A 14647-nucleotide genomic window follows, 5' to 3' on the forward strand; every position below is an offset into this window, starting at 1 on the left:
GTGTCTTTTTATTCCTGTGAGAGTAGGTGTTTGTCTCTCTCTGTGTGTGTGTGTGTGTGTGTGTGTGTGTGTGTGTGTGTGTGTGTGTGTGTGTGCATGGTTGTTTGTCCACTGTGTTGCCCTGCGACAGACTGGCGACCTGTCCAGGATGCACCCCGCCTCTCGCCCGGAATGTTAGCTGGAGATGGGCACCAGCAACCCTCCCGACCCCACTAAAGGACAAGGGTGTAAAGAAAATGGATGGAAGGATGGATTTCTCTTTGATCCAACTAGAACATGGCTGGACAGGGATCCAATTTTGCTTTGCCACCATGCAAAAAAAAAATCTCCAGCGGGATAACAAGTCGCCAATTCATCACAAGGCTACAAATCTCAAAAAAACAAAAAAAAAACTAACAAAAAAACAACTTAAATGAATGTATTAAGCTCTAAAACCCTGAGCTGTAGGAAAGACACAGTGCCGTTGATGTTTTTGCAGAATGTTTTATGCTTACTGTGCAGATGAATATTGTTACAGCCGAGGAGGAAAAAAAAACAAAACTACATCATATTTTGTTGCTTCTTCTCTTCTGTTTGTATCCATCGCTGAACACGACAGACTGACGGAAGTTCACCTAGCGCTGCTGTCATAGTGATGGTTGTCATGGCGATACTCCTGGTGAGTGTTCTCGCAGGTGTCTGGCTGGTGAAGAAGTACGTCTGTGGTGGACGGTGAGTTGCCATTTTTTTTTTTTCTGATCTCGCCGCCCAAACGCTGCTCACATTCCTCCCGTCTTCTCCCCTCAGCCCCTCAAACTAATGTTCTGTTTTTCTCCAGGTTCCTCGTTCACCGATACTCTGTGATGAGGGAACACGTGGAAGCAAACAAAATCGAGGGAGTAGACGACGTCGACACCAACTACATGGAGACAGAGAAAACACAGTTCAACAACGATTCGGATCAAGTGTGTAATACTTGCATGCAGGCCCATTAGCATGGATCTGTACGACAACGCGGTGCATTGTGGAAATCTGTGCAGAAATCTGAGTTCTCGATTTGTGTTGGAGAATCAGATTAAATGGAGCCGAGTACAAACGCACACCACATTTTATAGGCTTCATTTCAAAATAAAACTTGAAACCCTTTGTAAATTCCAAAACTAAAGTCTCTGTTGTCTTGCTTGTGTCTCTTGACAGGATCTCTTGGAATAAAAGTTAAGGCTTTCAAGATGGCTGAGGATTCCTGTTGCTCCAACGTTCTCTGTTTAACATCTGCTTCTCACTTCTCGCTGCCCCTGGTGACCCTGCAGCAACTTGCGCTGACACGTTGCATGATTGTGTCAGATTTGGCTTCTTAAAAAACGTGGTAAATAGTCTGGGACAGAAAAACAACAACAACAAAAATGCCTTCTGATCAAATAAGCCTACCAGGATGTTTAAGGGCGCAACCAAGCAACAGAAAACATAATAGAAGCAGTCTTTTATGTCCAGAGACGTTACCTGCTGTCATTTTAGTACTTTGCAAATGTAAAACCTGCCAGATATATTTCTGTGGAATATGGAGTATGTCATCACCAAATTTATTTTAGAAGACTATTCACTTTTCTGGAGTTTCTTAATGGTTAGATGTATTTTTTTTAAATAAGCTATTTCTATTTTATCAGAAGCTACTGTGATCAGTATTTTGTCATTTTATCCTGACTTTTAGCAATGTGTGGTTCGTTATGTTTTTTTTTTTTTTTTACCAACTTTGCTAAGAGTAATAGTCTTTGATTCTTAATTGGTAAAAACTGAGCAGATTTTGTTGGTCTTCTCGCAGTAAGTGATGCAGTTAACATGCAAACTCTTCAAGTTGCTCCAGTGACTGCCAGGTTCAAAACGATAAGAATATTCTATAAGTACGGTTTGATTTTGTTTCCGTCGGATAAAGGAATTACGTTTAAATTGTAAACGTACCGGTAATTCAAGTTTGGGAAATGTTTATCAAATTTTTTACGACTATGTACTCATCAGTAGTTTTCTAATAATTACCACTTTTGCAAAAAATAGCTGTGGTAGATCAGTTTTTTAAAGCAGAATAAACACAGATTTGGCCCGTTAGGTGAAATGTGCGTCCTGTAAATGTCATGTTATTAACCTGCTGGAACTATGTCTGCAGTATTTGTCGCTGTTGCATACATTCAAGCTAAAGGATTGGGCGTATATTATTAGTAAATTACGAGCTAGATGCTAACATTCTCTTTCATCCAGCTGTTTTTAAATACAACACACTCCACGTTTGTTGGCATCTCGGCTTGAAAATATGCAAAAAGTTTCAAAATAAATGTGTTTTCTTGCAATACAGAAATGTTTATACAGAAAATGAGTCAAAATCTAACCTGTTTTGTGTATTTTTATTCAATTTGGGAAAAGAATTCAGTGTTATGAAATAATTTTTAAAAGATAAGTCACTCACGCCAAAATCAATGACTCCAGAAAATTTCCTGTAAAACAGATGTAACAGAAGCATTTTCTGATTTAAACTTTTACTCAAAATGATTAAAGTTTCTAGGAATTGTAAGTTAAACTTTCTTTTTCTTATTGCATAAACATGACATGATAAAAAGCATAATTTTTCTTGGTTAGTATTCAAAATGTGAAACACGTTAGTGTTTCAAGGCAGACATTTGCTGATTTTATTTAGTGGTTAAAAAATGCCATTATAAAAAATCCACCAGTTATTGGCATTGCTAACATCTTCTATGAATAACTGGAGCATTTTGTAAGATACACTTTATTTTTTTATGTGTCCAGCAACTTGTAATTAGTGATCCATGACTTCCTGTTTAGATGTGATGAATGTTATGCACAGTGGCGCAGTTGGTAGAGCTGTTGCCGTGCAGCAAGAAGGTTCTGGGTTCGATTCCCGGCCCCGGTGTTTCTGCATGGAGTTTGCATGTTCTCCCTGTGCATGCGTGGGTTTTCTCCGAGTACTCCGGTTTCCTCCCACAGTCCAAAAAACATGACTGTTAGGTTAATTGGTCTGTCTAAATTGCCCCTGTGTGTGCGCATGGTTGTGTGTCTGTGTTGCCCTGCGACAGACTGGCGACCTGTCCAGGGTGTACCCCGCCTCTCGCCCGGAACATTAGCTGGAGATAGGCACCAGCACCCCTCCCGACCCCACTGAGGGATAAGGGTGTTCAGAAAATGGATGGATGGGATTTGAAAGTGATTTGAGAGCTCATACATATAGATTTGTAATGCAATTACTGCTACTTCCAAATAGTTTTCTTACATGAACAACTATCGCCTTATGTGACCGAAAAAAACTGCAGAGCCCGAAACAATATACGAAATGATTATTTTATGTCCCGTTGTGTGAGGTGACACTCTGAACTTACACATTACCATTTCTTCGATGATATAAAATGCGCTAGCCTTTCTTCTTCTTCTGTCCTGTTCGCATGGTGAAAAATGAAAGACTTGAATTGTTGCCAAAGCACTTTGATTGTACGTTTTTCTGATGTTTCAGGTGAAATTGTAAAGACTAAACCCAACATTAGACTAAATAGCATTTCCTGGATGTAAAGTTGAAGCTAACGCAAACTTGAACTCATGTTTTTTTTCCTAGCGGTGTCGATGCAGGTACTAAAATTATCAGCATATTTCTGTAGACACTTTAGAATGATAATCATGGTGGAATCCAAATATGTTAACATCACTAAGGTTGTACTTTTGCAGTAATAATAACTCAGTTCTATTATTTTTTGTGCTGGCTTATTACATAAGCTTTTACAGCGTTTGATTTGATTAACTGAATTTTATTAAAAAAAAAAAAAATTTACCTGTAGACTTGTCACATTTCTGTTTTCCGCTTTGTAAGACCTGGAACATTTGTCAAACACACAGGGTTTTTATAGTCAATGCTTGTTTTCTACAGCAGAGGCAATAGCAACCCAGTAAGTAAGCTATACGGTACCAAGCAGGCATAATAGTGAGGGATTTCTCAAAAAACTGGTGGATTTGTGCAAACAAGTTGAAATGCCTTATTTGTCCCAATTTACTCAAGTGTCTGAGAGTAAGCCCAGCTATTTACTGGATTGAATTATTTTTTTTGCACTCCCTTCAGATCTGTGAAAGTTTTGAAATGATTGTACAGCTACGGTACATACTGTCCATTTTTCAGACCGAGAGGTGTGGACCTGTTTCCCATCTTGATTTCTTTTCTGCTGGGGTGTAGGTTGAACTGGTCGGTGGTACAGATGTTTTGTAACAATTTTTTTGCATCTATGGATTAAAAGTAAAACACGATATTTCTCATATGTGTTCTTGTGTGTTTAATCAGATTTTTTTTTTTTTAAACAGAGGCCCAAGTATTTGAAGATAATAAATACACCCCACATGTGTTTGCTTCCACAATTGAGTTTTTATTTGTTCAAAGTTCTCTGCAAGTCTTATAGAGGAAACTTCAAACATGTGAATGAATGTCCATTGGTCATATGAGACCATAATTTAGCTGACACATGTAGAATGCAACCTGAAATACTAACACGATGATGCCATCTTGTCTCTCATTGTAGCTTCATGTTAGATGTCAATATATGTTAAAATATATATTTTAAAAAGATTTATAAGTCACAATAGGACATATCTGCATGACATTGCCTGAGCATTATTTCTTTGAAGGAACCTGTTTTATTTATTCTGTGCACTTAACAAAGATTTCCCCTCACATATGATCTTAATGGTGAACGTGTAGCTTATCTACTTGTCTAATAAAAATGTCAGTCTAATTATCAGACATATACTGCATGTAAATATTAACGAAGACAAGAAGTTGCTCTCTGATCAACCTTTTACAGTAAAATGTTGCACTCCGGCCTCTAGATGGCGCTGCAGTTAAACATTGGATTTGACCCCCCCAACTCTCAGTCTCAGTTGCCTAGTGATGACAAACTATCCACAGCTTCTGATTTCCTGTCTTTTCAAAAAAAAAAAAAAAAATCTCATCGCTGCCTCCGAAGCTAACTCGAAGTTTTCCGAACAGATTTTTCTGTTGTTTATGTGGAGAGCTCTGTCGAGCTATGGGACGAAGAAGCAGCTGTTGTCTCTCTGGGAGCCTCGTCTAGCGCTGGCTGGGCTTTTGACCGATGATGAATAACTATAGTTTCATCAGGGTCGTTGGGAAAGGAAGCTACGGAGAGGTGAACTTGGTGAAGCACAACACGGACCGAAAACAGGTGAGAAACAAATCTACAAAAACAGTTAATGCTAAAATATGTGTTTAAAAACGCCATGCGTTTGTAGTGATCACGCCAAAACATTGTAAATTTACCTAAAAGTCGGTTTAACCATAAAGGATTTGCTGAGATTTTTTTTTTTTTTAGTGTAGCAAAAGATATATTTTTAGAGTAGCATTTTATTTCTTCATCCAAATACTCAATATAAAAATGGATTTATAAATGAGAACACTTTCTGTATTGCTTGTATATAGCTATTTGTAACTGTCCTGAAATATGGCACTTGGTTAAATAATGCTAATGAGCTGGACATGATGAGAAAAATATTTGCATGGTGGTTACACGATCTTCCTCAGATTGAGTTGTGGCTTCCAAAAGAACTCATGTTCTTTGAACCTTTCCTTATTTTATCACAAACTTCAGTGGATTTCGTTAGATTAGACCTTATCTGATGGATGAATAAGTTGTGCATAACTGTGAGGTCACATAATGATACATGTCAATTCTTTAATGTGTTGCCCACATGTGTATTCGGCCCCCTTTGCTCTAATTTTGCTTCCCATTGCACAATTATGCACTAATTTGTGTTGGTCCGTCATATAAAACCCCCAAAAGATGCAATTGAGGTTGTGAAATATCAAAACGTGGGTAAAGGTAAAGAGGAACGACTGCTTTGGCAAAGAACTGTATGTTGGCACTGTGTGTTTCTGCTCTCTGTGTTCCTTCAGTATGTGATAAAGAAGCTGAATTTAACCACATCATCCAAACGGGAACGCCGTGCCGCGGAGCAGGAGGCCCAGCTTCTGTCCCGACTGCGACATCCCAACATTGTGACTTACAGGGAGTCGTGGGAAGGAGACGACCGTCAGCTGTATATCGTGATGGGCTTCTGTGAGGGCGGGGACCTCTATCACAGACTCAAACAGCAGAAAGGGGAACTGCTGCCAGAGAGGCAGGTCGTAGAGTGGTTTGTCCAGATAGCCATGGCACTTCAGGTACAACATATTGGCACACTTGGCTGAAAAAGTGGAATGGGCTGAATCGCTTTTGGAAATCGGGGAAGTCATAGTTGTGATTTGTTTGCTTTCCAGTACCTCCATGAGAGGAATATTCTTCACCGGGACCTTAAAACGCAGAATATCTTCCTGACCAAAACCAACATCATCAAAGTTGGAGACCTGGGTATTGCACGTGTTTTGGAGAACCAGAATGACATGGCCAGCACTCTCATTGGGACCCCGTACTATATGAGTCCAGAGCTCTTTTCTAATAAACCCTACAACCACAAGGTATTATGGTTTCCTGCTCCCAGTAAATAAAGGAGCTTGTTTGCACTAACAATTGATTAAATAAATTCAGTTGCTTCTTCTTCAGATTAAAACTTCATTTAGGTAATCTATACAAAGTTAAGAAACTGGAGGTCAGAATGAATGCGTTGTCTGCTTTTTATTTCATTGCTGAACGCAGCTTTTTTTTATTTCTCTCTTTCTTTCAGTGCTTCTTTCTTACTTTTTTACTTGACTTACATCATTGTTTTCAGTCAAGCATCAAATTTATTCCTGTCTTGGTAAAAAATTCACGCATTCTGCTGTCTCCAGTCAGACGTCTGGGCCTTGGGCTGCTGTGTGTATGAGATGTCCACATTGAAGCACGCCTTCAACGCCAAAGACATGAACTCACTGGTTTATCGCATTGTAGAGGGAAAGGTTGGTTTCATTCTTTTTATTCTTTAGATAAGTTGCAAGTTAGCAATATGTCATTTTATGATATTAATCTTAATTAGGGCAGATAGTTTTTTTTGTTGTTTTTTTTTGTTCTTTTTGGACCTCTCTGCAGATAAATCTGCCGGATTGAGTTTTGTCATTTTAGATTTTGTCGGGCGAGGTTATTTTATTGTGAAATCATTTAAACTCCATCCACAAATTATTGCTTTTTTTTTTTTTTTTATGATTATTATTTTTTTTTTAAATAATTTTGCCCTTTAGTTGCCACCAATGCCGAGTCAGTACCACCCCCATCTCGGAGAGCTGATCAAGAGCATGCTTTGTAAGAAACCCGAAGACAGACCGGATGTCAAGCATATCCTCCGGCAGCCCTACATAAAGCGACAAATTGCCATGTTCCTTGAGGCCACCAAAGAGTAAGCGCTATTCACGTCAGACGTTTTTCATGGTTAACTTTCAGGCAACATCTAAAGTGTAGGAAGCTCTGGAAATGTTAACATTTTCTTTGGTGCGAGCAAAAATATTCAGGAATGGAGATGAAGCATGAGTTGAGCAGTTTGGAGAAATAGAAGGGCAGAGAAGGATAGGTGGATGTACTGGACACGCGAGCTGCCAAGAAGGGGAAAAAGAAAATGTTGATAGGCGGAAAGAAATCTGTGCATAAAATGCGATTGGCTGATTGATTGAGTTTGATGAGTATTTTTCTCTCAGTTTATGTTGTGGTTCTTGTTTTTCCAGGAAAACGGCCAAGTCGAGAAAAAAAGCTGCGGTTGGACCAGGAGACTGCAGTCCCAGCGGTGGGTCGTCTGGTGCGTCGCGTCACCCAAAACCTCAGAAGCTTCCTCCAAGTCCAAACACCGTTGCCCAGGCGAAGCAGGTGCGTCGATTGTTTACACCAAGGCTCTTCTGAGTTGTTGAAATCTCTTTGTAACATTTTGTGTCACTTAATGGTTGTTTTTCTCCCATTTACACCTTTATCAATCATGTCTTTTAAAGGTCCAGTGATTTCTCTGGTCAGTCGACGGTGGATCTAAGTCTTTTTCTTTGTTTGATTGATTTCAGATTGTCTTCAAAGTTTCACATCTCGAGTTTTTCCTCAAACATATGTAGTGATTTGATTTTATGACATCATTTTTTTATTTTATTTGAAACCTTTCCATTAAATTCATTTTTGCTCTTTACCAAACTATTGGATTGTGTTGCCTTGCCAACCTTCCATCATCATTTAACCATAAGAAAGAAACAACTACCTAAATTGCTTTTGTACTTGCTTGGACTATCTTTGAAAATGGAGTCTGTGAAGAAATCTTGACGCAAAATAACCCTTTACTAACTTTGAAGCCTCTCTATTTAAAAAGAAAATTTGAAGTGTGGGAAAAAACAACAACTTTATTTTATTTTATGCAATCTTTTTTCCTTAATCCTAGAGAGAAGACAAATCGCGGGAGCATAAAACCCAGAACGGCGTTGCAGATTTCCCTCCGGCCCTTCCGTCACAAGCTTTAGCCCCCTCAGTTGATATTCTCAAAGCCGGCATCTCTCCCCTGGCAACCGTCAGCAGCATTAATATTGACATCCCGTTGCAGCTGAGTGACGGTTTGATGAAAAACCCAGTTCAAAGGCCCCCGTCTGTCGAGTCACGGAGGGAGCCTGGGACTCACATCGTATGCAAAGACAGGAAAGCTAGGTGGAAACCAGATCCCTCACCTCCTCCTCCTCCTCCTGTGAATCCCGCTCTCAGAGCTGAGTCGGGCGTTTGCGCCAGGGGAGGAGACGAGAGGACGGCTTCCGACGGGCTGTCAGACGTCCAGCCGAACCCAGGTGGTGCACGCCCCCCCGCCTCTGTGGAGAACCAGGACTCGCATGTGGACATCGGGGACGACACCGGCGAGTTACTGCGAGAGGCTGAACTGAACTCAAACGCAGAAAACGTGAAAGTGGACGTAAGTGCAGACAGTAACAATGACACTGTGACTTTAATCAAGGGGACTCCAGCGCATCTACACATGCCAAATGTTGATGTAAGTTTTTAAAGAAGGGAGAATCAATGTTTTTTTTTAAATGTCTCTCTTCATAGGACTCCTTATGTCTTTTCAGGACAGCCTTGAAACGACGGAAAAGCTATTGGAGCGTCCAGCAGTGGTAAGCGACGACGAACCTCCCGTACCGTTTCCCCAAAATAAATATGGATAGGTTTTTTTTTTAAAAAAAAAGCTAGTACCGATGTGCACAGAGGATGCAAATCTTTACTTAGTGGTGTTGGAAGATTTGCGTTGTGTCTGTTTAGGAGCCTGTTGAAGAAGAATCGTCTTCTCTCTGGATTAAACGAGACCCAGCTACCGTTTGCCAAAATCCCCAGATCCTCTGTGAGCCTTCAGGGTCAGAGCAACACAGGGGGATGCTTTTTGATCCGACTAAAGGGGGGCATAAACAGGTAAACATAGCTACTAGTGCTAACTAGCGTTGAAAATCTATACAATTTATATATTACTGAACTTTCAATATGACATTGCAATAACATAGAAGTAATGTGTGGTTCGTTTATAGTTATAATTTTTCCTTTTTTGAAAAGCGACTCTGAAACCGCAGCAAGCAAGCATGAAGGCCAGTATGACTGTAATTAGCATTAATGTTGGATTTTCTTTTGCTTCTTGTTAATTCAAGTTGGCAGCGTCGAGGCCTTTACCTCGTCCTCCCACAGAGGCGGCGGCCGTGGAGAGGAAAAGGAGGATTAAGAAGACCGTGGAGAGCAAGAGAGTGGATGCGACTGCCGCCTCCACGTCTGTTAGTTCATCTAAGGATGGGTTGTTGCCTTTACCACAAGTGAGAGCAACACTTCAACTCCCTACAGCTTTATTTGGAGTTAAATCAAACCCTAAAGCTTTGTATTTATCAGTTTCTCTTTCTTATATCATTGTCACCTTTTTAAAAGAATTTTGGGATCTATTTTCAAGCACTTTATCCAAAAATGACTTGTCTTTGTTTCTGAAAATCTTTATTATTATTATTATTATTAGTATTTCATTGTATGATATTATGCAATCCAACAAGTCATTAGAAGTTCTTAAAAAGTGGATTTGAAACCTAAAACCTAAATCAAACAAAGGTATCGTTTACATTTATTTAATTTTTGTTTATAAATATATTTTCAGTGTTGTAGCAGTAAGAGAACTACAATAAAAAATTGATCTGGTGAATAACGTATGATATGTTTTTAAGTGAATTTAATCCCCGTCTAATTTGGTGGACGTGGATTAGACATGTGTTATCTGACGGTGGGGTTTCTGTGTTTATTACTCAGTTTCTAATCACGCTTCTTTATACATTTTAAATAAACTCATTCATCTATCAGCCTAATTGAGAGCGATTTTATTTTTTAGGAGCGTCCGCTGACCGCCAGAGAGAGAAGACGCCTGAGGCAATCCCAGGATGGCGCAGGTCAACCAGCTAATGCCTCCAAAAACCATCAATACATGGTGTAAAAAAAAAAAAAACATATATATATATATATATATATATATATATATATATATATATATATATATAAGACAGAGAACATTCAAATAGGTCTTTGTTGTTGTTGTGAAGAGAAATCAATGAAAAAAAAAAACCCCATCTAAAGCCAAACTACAAATAGTTATGATCCTGAACAATTTCACCTAAATGTTAAGTATTATAATTGCGAGGAAAATCCTATTTGGTTGTTTTCCCTGTTACTCAGGTCCGAGTGTTGTGCGAAGGGCGTCGTATGATGTTGCCTCCACCAAAGCTGAGCGACACAACGCCCCCGTCACTCGATCTGCTTCATACACTGTCACAGACTCCGGCAGTAAGGTGATGGAGCAAAGGTCAGATGAAGACGAGTACAGCTCATCCACAAGTTCCACAGAGCGCTCAGAGGGAGACTGCAGGGAACGGTGAGGACGAGTCAAGTGTCTCAGCAGTCCTCTTTGTAATTAATAACACTTTATTCTTTGAGTTTTATACTGAAGCGCATTAACCTGTGTACAAATGTGCTCTGTGTACCAGCAGAAAGACAGAATCCAACGACATGCATGATTTGGTCCACATGATGACTCAGACTTTGAGGATGGATGTTGGAGACGCTGGGCGTGAGTTGGGAAAAGGCCGACTGGACTCGAGCGTGATGCCAGAATTCAAGCTGAATCGCAGGTACAGAGACACCCTGGTGCTTCATGGGAAAGCCAGAGAAGAGGCAGGGAGCCTGTCACTTGGGGAAATCCCAACAGGTTAGACACTTTGTTTTAATCCCAGCTTCGTAAAGCAGGCAGCGACTCTCCGACTGCCTCGAGTTCAACAGCTCTGTTTCTTTCGAAGGCGCCACGTCCGGTCCAGCCAAGGTCAGGAGAGCAATAGAGCGTCTGAGAACGGATGTGGTGAAAGGTCTGGGTGTTAAGCTTTTGGATAAAGTGCTTGAAGTCATGGAGGAGGAAGATGAGGTCAAAAGAGAAGTGAGTAGAACAGACCCTAATGTAAAATCTCTTAAATAAATGGGAAACATGTTTTCATTAGAGATATCTTAAATTAGTATTTTTTTCCCTTCCTAATACCAGTTATTTCCTTCTCTTAATTTTAAAAATTAAACGTTCTGTATTTTTTTCCCTTCCGAGTTGGGAACTAAACTTTATTGGATCAACGGGTTAGTACTTTTCATGGTAATTGTAAATTAACGTTTCTATTTACTGAACTAAACCTAACAAAGACTAACTTCAGTTCACATTAATTCATTTTTTAAAAATTGATTTCTTTAATTAGCACCAGCCTTCATTGTGTTTGCAGCTGTGCCTTCGCGACCAGATGGGAGACGAGAAGTACCAAGCTTACGCCGTCATGGTGAGGCAGCTGAAGTTTTTCGAGGATATTGCCGTCAAGATATGAAGAGGACTGAAACAACGAGAATACACACAATTTGGGGGGGGGGAGTGCTTTTCCAAATGGTCACTTCAGTCAGTCAAATCAAGCACTCTCCCATTTATCGAGGTACCGAGGAAGTTTGGTCTTTAACGCAAACATTTTGCAAGCTGAAATTTGTTTCGAGGTTAAAAATTCTGATATGAACAAGTTTTCTGTGAAAGAAGAATCGACACATATGTACACGTCGGGACAAAGTGGTACAAACAATTATGTAAATCACTTATTTCTGCATCTTACAAGGCGACACTGGATGTGAAATTGATCCTTTAAAGTTGAGGACATCTATGCAAACATTTGAGTCATTTTAAAGCTTCCATTTCAGGAGTTTCATTTATTTATGATCCTTCACACTGTCTTTCTTGTGCTGTTCGAAACACCTTAGACGTAACTTCTGTTGACTAATTTTCTTCTCGACACAAAATAATGTAAAATAGATTTATTGTAGATATTAACATGAGTGATTTTTAATAAAACTAAAATGGAAAGCCTTTTCTGTTTTTGCTTCCAGTTGGTTTGTTAAAATTGGAGAATTGCACAGTTTTTATAGCAGATAAAAACATGTTTAGGGTTTAAGAGATTTTACTGATGAGTGCAGAAAAACGTGAATTGAAATTTCACATCAAATCAAACAGACGGCACCGGATTTAACTTTTTATTTATTTTTTTTTAAATGCACAGAATTGACCCTCTTATACTGTTATTTGCTGTGAATGTGAATTGTAGGACAAACTTCACTTTTCTATATAAAAAAAAAATGAACAGGATTATTTATGCTTCTTTCTCTTGGTGTTGTCCTGGGGCTTTTGGGTGGGCTCTCCGCTGGCTTCTGGTGCCACCGGCTGCCAGGGCAGAGGATTCCGTCTGTACATCGGCCATGGAGGCAGGGTCAACTAGAGAGGACGGAAACAACGTGACAGATGTTTACGGAGCAATATAAAAAGGGTCGATGTGACGCAAGACACCAGCCAATGAATGTAGAAACTCACCAGGCAAGACACAGCAAATCCAGCCAATACAATGTACACTGTCCAGCCAAACTGCTGAATAATCAGCCCATACACGAATCCGATCACCTGAGAAGAAAATCCAAACCACATCAGTACAGCAGGACTGCTGGGAGGAAGTTTAACCACTTGAACTGCCATCCGTGCCAGACAATTTGTCCGTCCTCGTGTTTTAAGTCTAAACGCGGTACAGGTTTTGCCAAATATTTCCCAGTTGTCTTCAAAGCAGCCTTGTCATAGACACAATCAGCATGAAAATGCAGATTATTTTGTTATATTAGTATTCAAGCAAAAGTATTTATGATTTGAGTGAAATTATATCACCTACGGTTGCTGACCCAAGTAAACTTCCTGAACTTGTCGATTGGTAAAGGGTTAGTGACGGACAATTTTTTAGCAAACAACTTTAGAAAACAGATGCCCCTCGGCAAATTAGAATAAAATCCAAAATGTCTGTTAATTTCTGTAAGTCGGATCAAAAAGTGAAACTGATTACATTGACTAATTACACACTACAGACAGAAATTTGAGCATTTATGTAATTATGGCTTATAGCTAATAAGGTCAGAAAATTACAAAATGTAATGAGACCAATAAATGTCTAACAAATGTGACTTGTTGGTTGTCCAAAGATTAGAACTGTTGAAAAAGTTAATTTTAGAGCACTTTACATGTCCCCACAACTGAGGTGATGATTTCATTTTCCATCCAATCTGCACCTCCAAACTGAGCTAATATCTAGTCAGCATGCTTACTTTACCTAAACCCCTGTGCACAGAACAGGGAGGATGAGAAGGATGAGTCACCAGATCCAACAATGAAGAACTATAGACCGATATTCTTTTAACACCTCGGCAGAGCCACAGGCTAATATCTCCATTGCATACTGCATTAATGGGGTAATTCATGCAAAAGGAAAAAGACCAAGAAGTCTGTGCGTAAAAGCACAATAAACAAAAATAAGACTTTGAGGTATATCATTTTGTGTGTATCGAATATTTATAAACGTTTCAAGTTATAGAACTGAAATACTTTAACATTTGTCATTTTAATTCTGGTTTAAATTAATTAAACTATTTACCGCAGAGATGAGTATAATTCCTTGGAAAATCTGCTCAGCCAGCTTCTGGCCCTTGTAGTCCTGCAAAACAAGAGGGAGATCAAATAAATTAAGTCATTAATGATTCTTATAATAAAGTCCGTTAGCAAAAGATGTCTGCAGAGGTTCTTCAACTGGTTATGCTGCATCTGCAAACTGAAGGATAACTTTGAACTACTTTTTAAAATCATTGTTTGACAGAGGTAACAATGTTAATGCGACGCTTTTATCAACTTGTAATGTTGAATCCAAGTCCGAAATGTTATTTTATTTTATTTTTTCTGTGTAGAATAAAACATGGCTTTGGTTAGCATCCGTTACCAAAGTAATCAAAACGACAGAAAGCTAACGTTTCGTGAATAAAATCATCTGCATTATTTAAGGTAACTAAATTTACAGTTTCTCAACAAATTAGGTAATTACTTCTCACCATGTGCGTAGGAATGGACTTAAATACAGACAGCATTTTTACACTTGAAATGAACCGTCTAAACGGAAATATGTTTGGCTCTGGTTAGAGTCAAGCAAGCTTACTTCCGCTTTTAAAAGCTACGTTGTATTGTGAGGAAGGACCTGTCGACGTAATACGGGTGCCTAACTGAACAGAAAAGCGCAAGTCCTCAGATTCATATATCATGTGGATTCCTCAAAGCGCTTCGGGTTTTGTTAACACTCGCTTCAAAGTCT

At 39.3% G+C, this 14647-nt stretch overlaps 3 protein-coding genes across 6 annotated transcripts in view; 2 read left to right on the plus strand and 1 right to left on the minus strand.

Annotated features, from left to right (window-relative positions):
- LOC106950083 (sortilin) overlaps positions 1–1367 on the plus strand; it is a 20959-nt gene extending 19592 nt beyond the window's left edge. For both annotated transcript variants that reach the window (XM_015036733.1, XM_015036734.1), the window contains exons 18-20: positions 599–711; positions 818–944; positions 1177–1367. In XM_015036733.1, the coding sequence (XP_014892219.1) occupies positions 599–711; positions 818–944; positions 1177–1191 (255 nt within the window). In that variant the 3' untranslated portion in view covers positions 1192–1367. The remainder of the gene's footprint in view (positions 1–598; positions 712–817; positions 945–1176) is intronic.
- Positions 1368–4897: 3530 nt separating this feature from the next.
- Positions 4898–12603, plus strand: nek4 (NIMA-related kinase 4). 3 transcript variants are annotated; one of them, XM_015036736.1, is made up of 15 exons: positions 4898–5198; positions 5927–6193; positions 6290–6487; positions 6797–6904; positions 7184–7338; positions 7661–7799; positions 8350–8943; positions 9020–9064; positions 9210–9356; positions 9587–9745; positions 10303–10366; positions 10641–10839; positions 10952–11172; positions 11261–11394; positions 11723–12603. In XM_015036736.1, exons 1-15 carry the CDS (start codon positions 5109–5111, stop codon positions 11819–11821), a joined length of 2619 nt encoding a protein of 872 aa, XP_014892222.1. In that variant the 5' UTR covers positions 4898–5108; the 3' UTR covers positions 11822–12603. The 3 variants fall into 3 exon arrangements, with proteins under 3 accessions (XP_014892222.1, XP_014892225.1, XP_014892223.1); XM_015036739.1 differs by having other exon boundaries at positions 10303–10360; positions 10644–10839; positions 11258–11394; XM_015036737.1 differs by having other exon boundaries at positions 4899–5198; positions 10955–11172.
- On the minus strand, positions 12497–14533 carry spcs1 (signal peptidase complex subunit 1). The gene is made up of 4 exons (XM_015036744.1): positions 14391–14533; positions 13943–14002; positions 12844–12930; positions 12497–12747 (listed from the first exon to the last, which is right to left on the minus strand). The coding sequence occupies exons 1-4, from the start codon at positions 14424–14426 to the stop codon at positions 12622–12624; spliced, it is 309 nt and encodes a 102-aa protein (XP_014892230.1). The 5' UTR covers positions 14427–14533; the 3' UTR covers positions 12497–12621.
- Positions 14534–14647: the final 114 nt, after the last annotated feature.

This window comes from Poecilia latipinna, unplaced genomic scaffold (genome assembly GCF_001443285.1).
Source record: "Poecilia latipinna isolate Pla-1442-1.1 unplaced genomic scaffold, P_latipinna-1.0 Scaffold377, whole genome shotgun sequence".
NCBI lineage: Eukaryota > Metazoa > Chordata > Actinopteri > Cyprinodontiformes > Poeciliidae > Poecilia > Poecilia latipinna.

Excerpts from the sequence above, each read along its gene's own strand:
- nek4 (XM_015036736.1), top strand. The coding sequence starts at position 5,109 with ATGATGAATAACTATAGTTTCATCAGGGTCGTTGGGAAAGGAAGCTAC. Across the intron at positions 10,840-10,951 it reads GAGGGAGACTGCAGGGAACG|CAGAAAGACAGAATCCAACG; the intron begins GTGAGGACGAGT and ends TCTGTGTACCAG. Across the intron at positions 11,173-11,260 it reads ACTTGGGGAAATCCCAACAG|GCGCCACGTCCGGTCCAGCC; the intron begins GTTAGACACTTT and ends TTTCTTTCGAAG.
- spcs1 (XM_015036744.1), bottom strand. The coding sequence starts at position 14,426 with ATGCTGTCTGTATTTAAGTCCATTCCTACGCACATG. Across the intron at positions 14,003-14,390 it reads AGTCCATTCCTACGCACATG|GACTACAAGGGCCAGAAGCT; the intron begins GTGAGAAGTAAT and ends CTTGTTTTGCAG. Across the intron at positions 12,748-12,843 it reads GATTTGCTGTGTCTTGCCTG|TTGACCCTGCCTCCATGGCC; the intron begins GTGAGTTTCTAC and ends CGTCCTCTCTAG.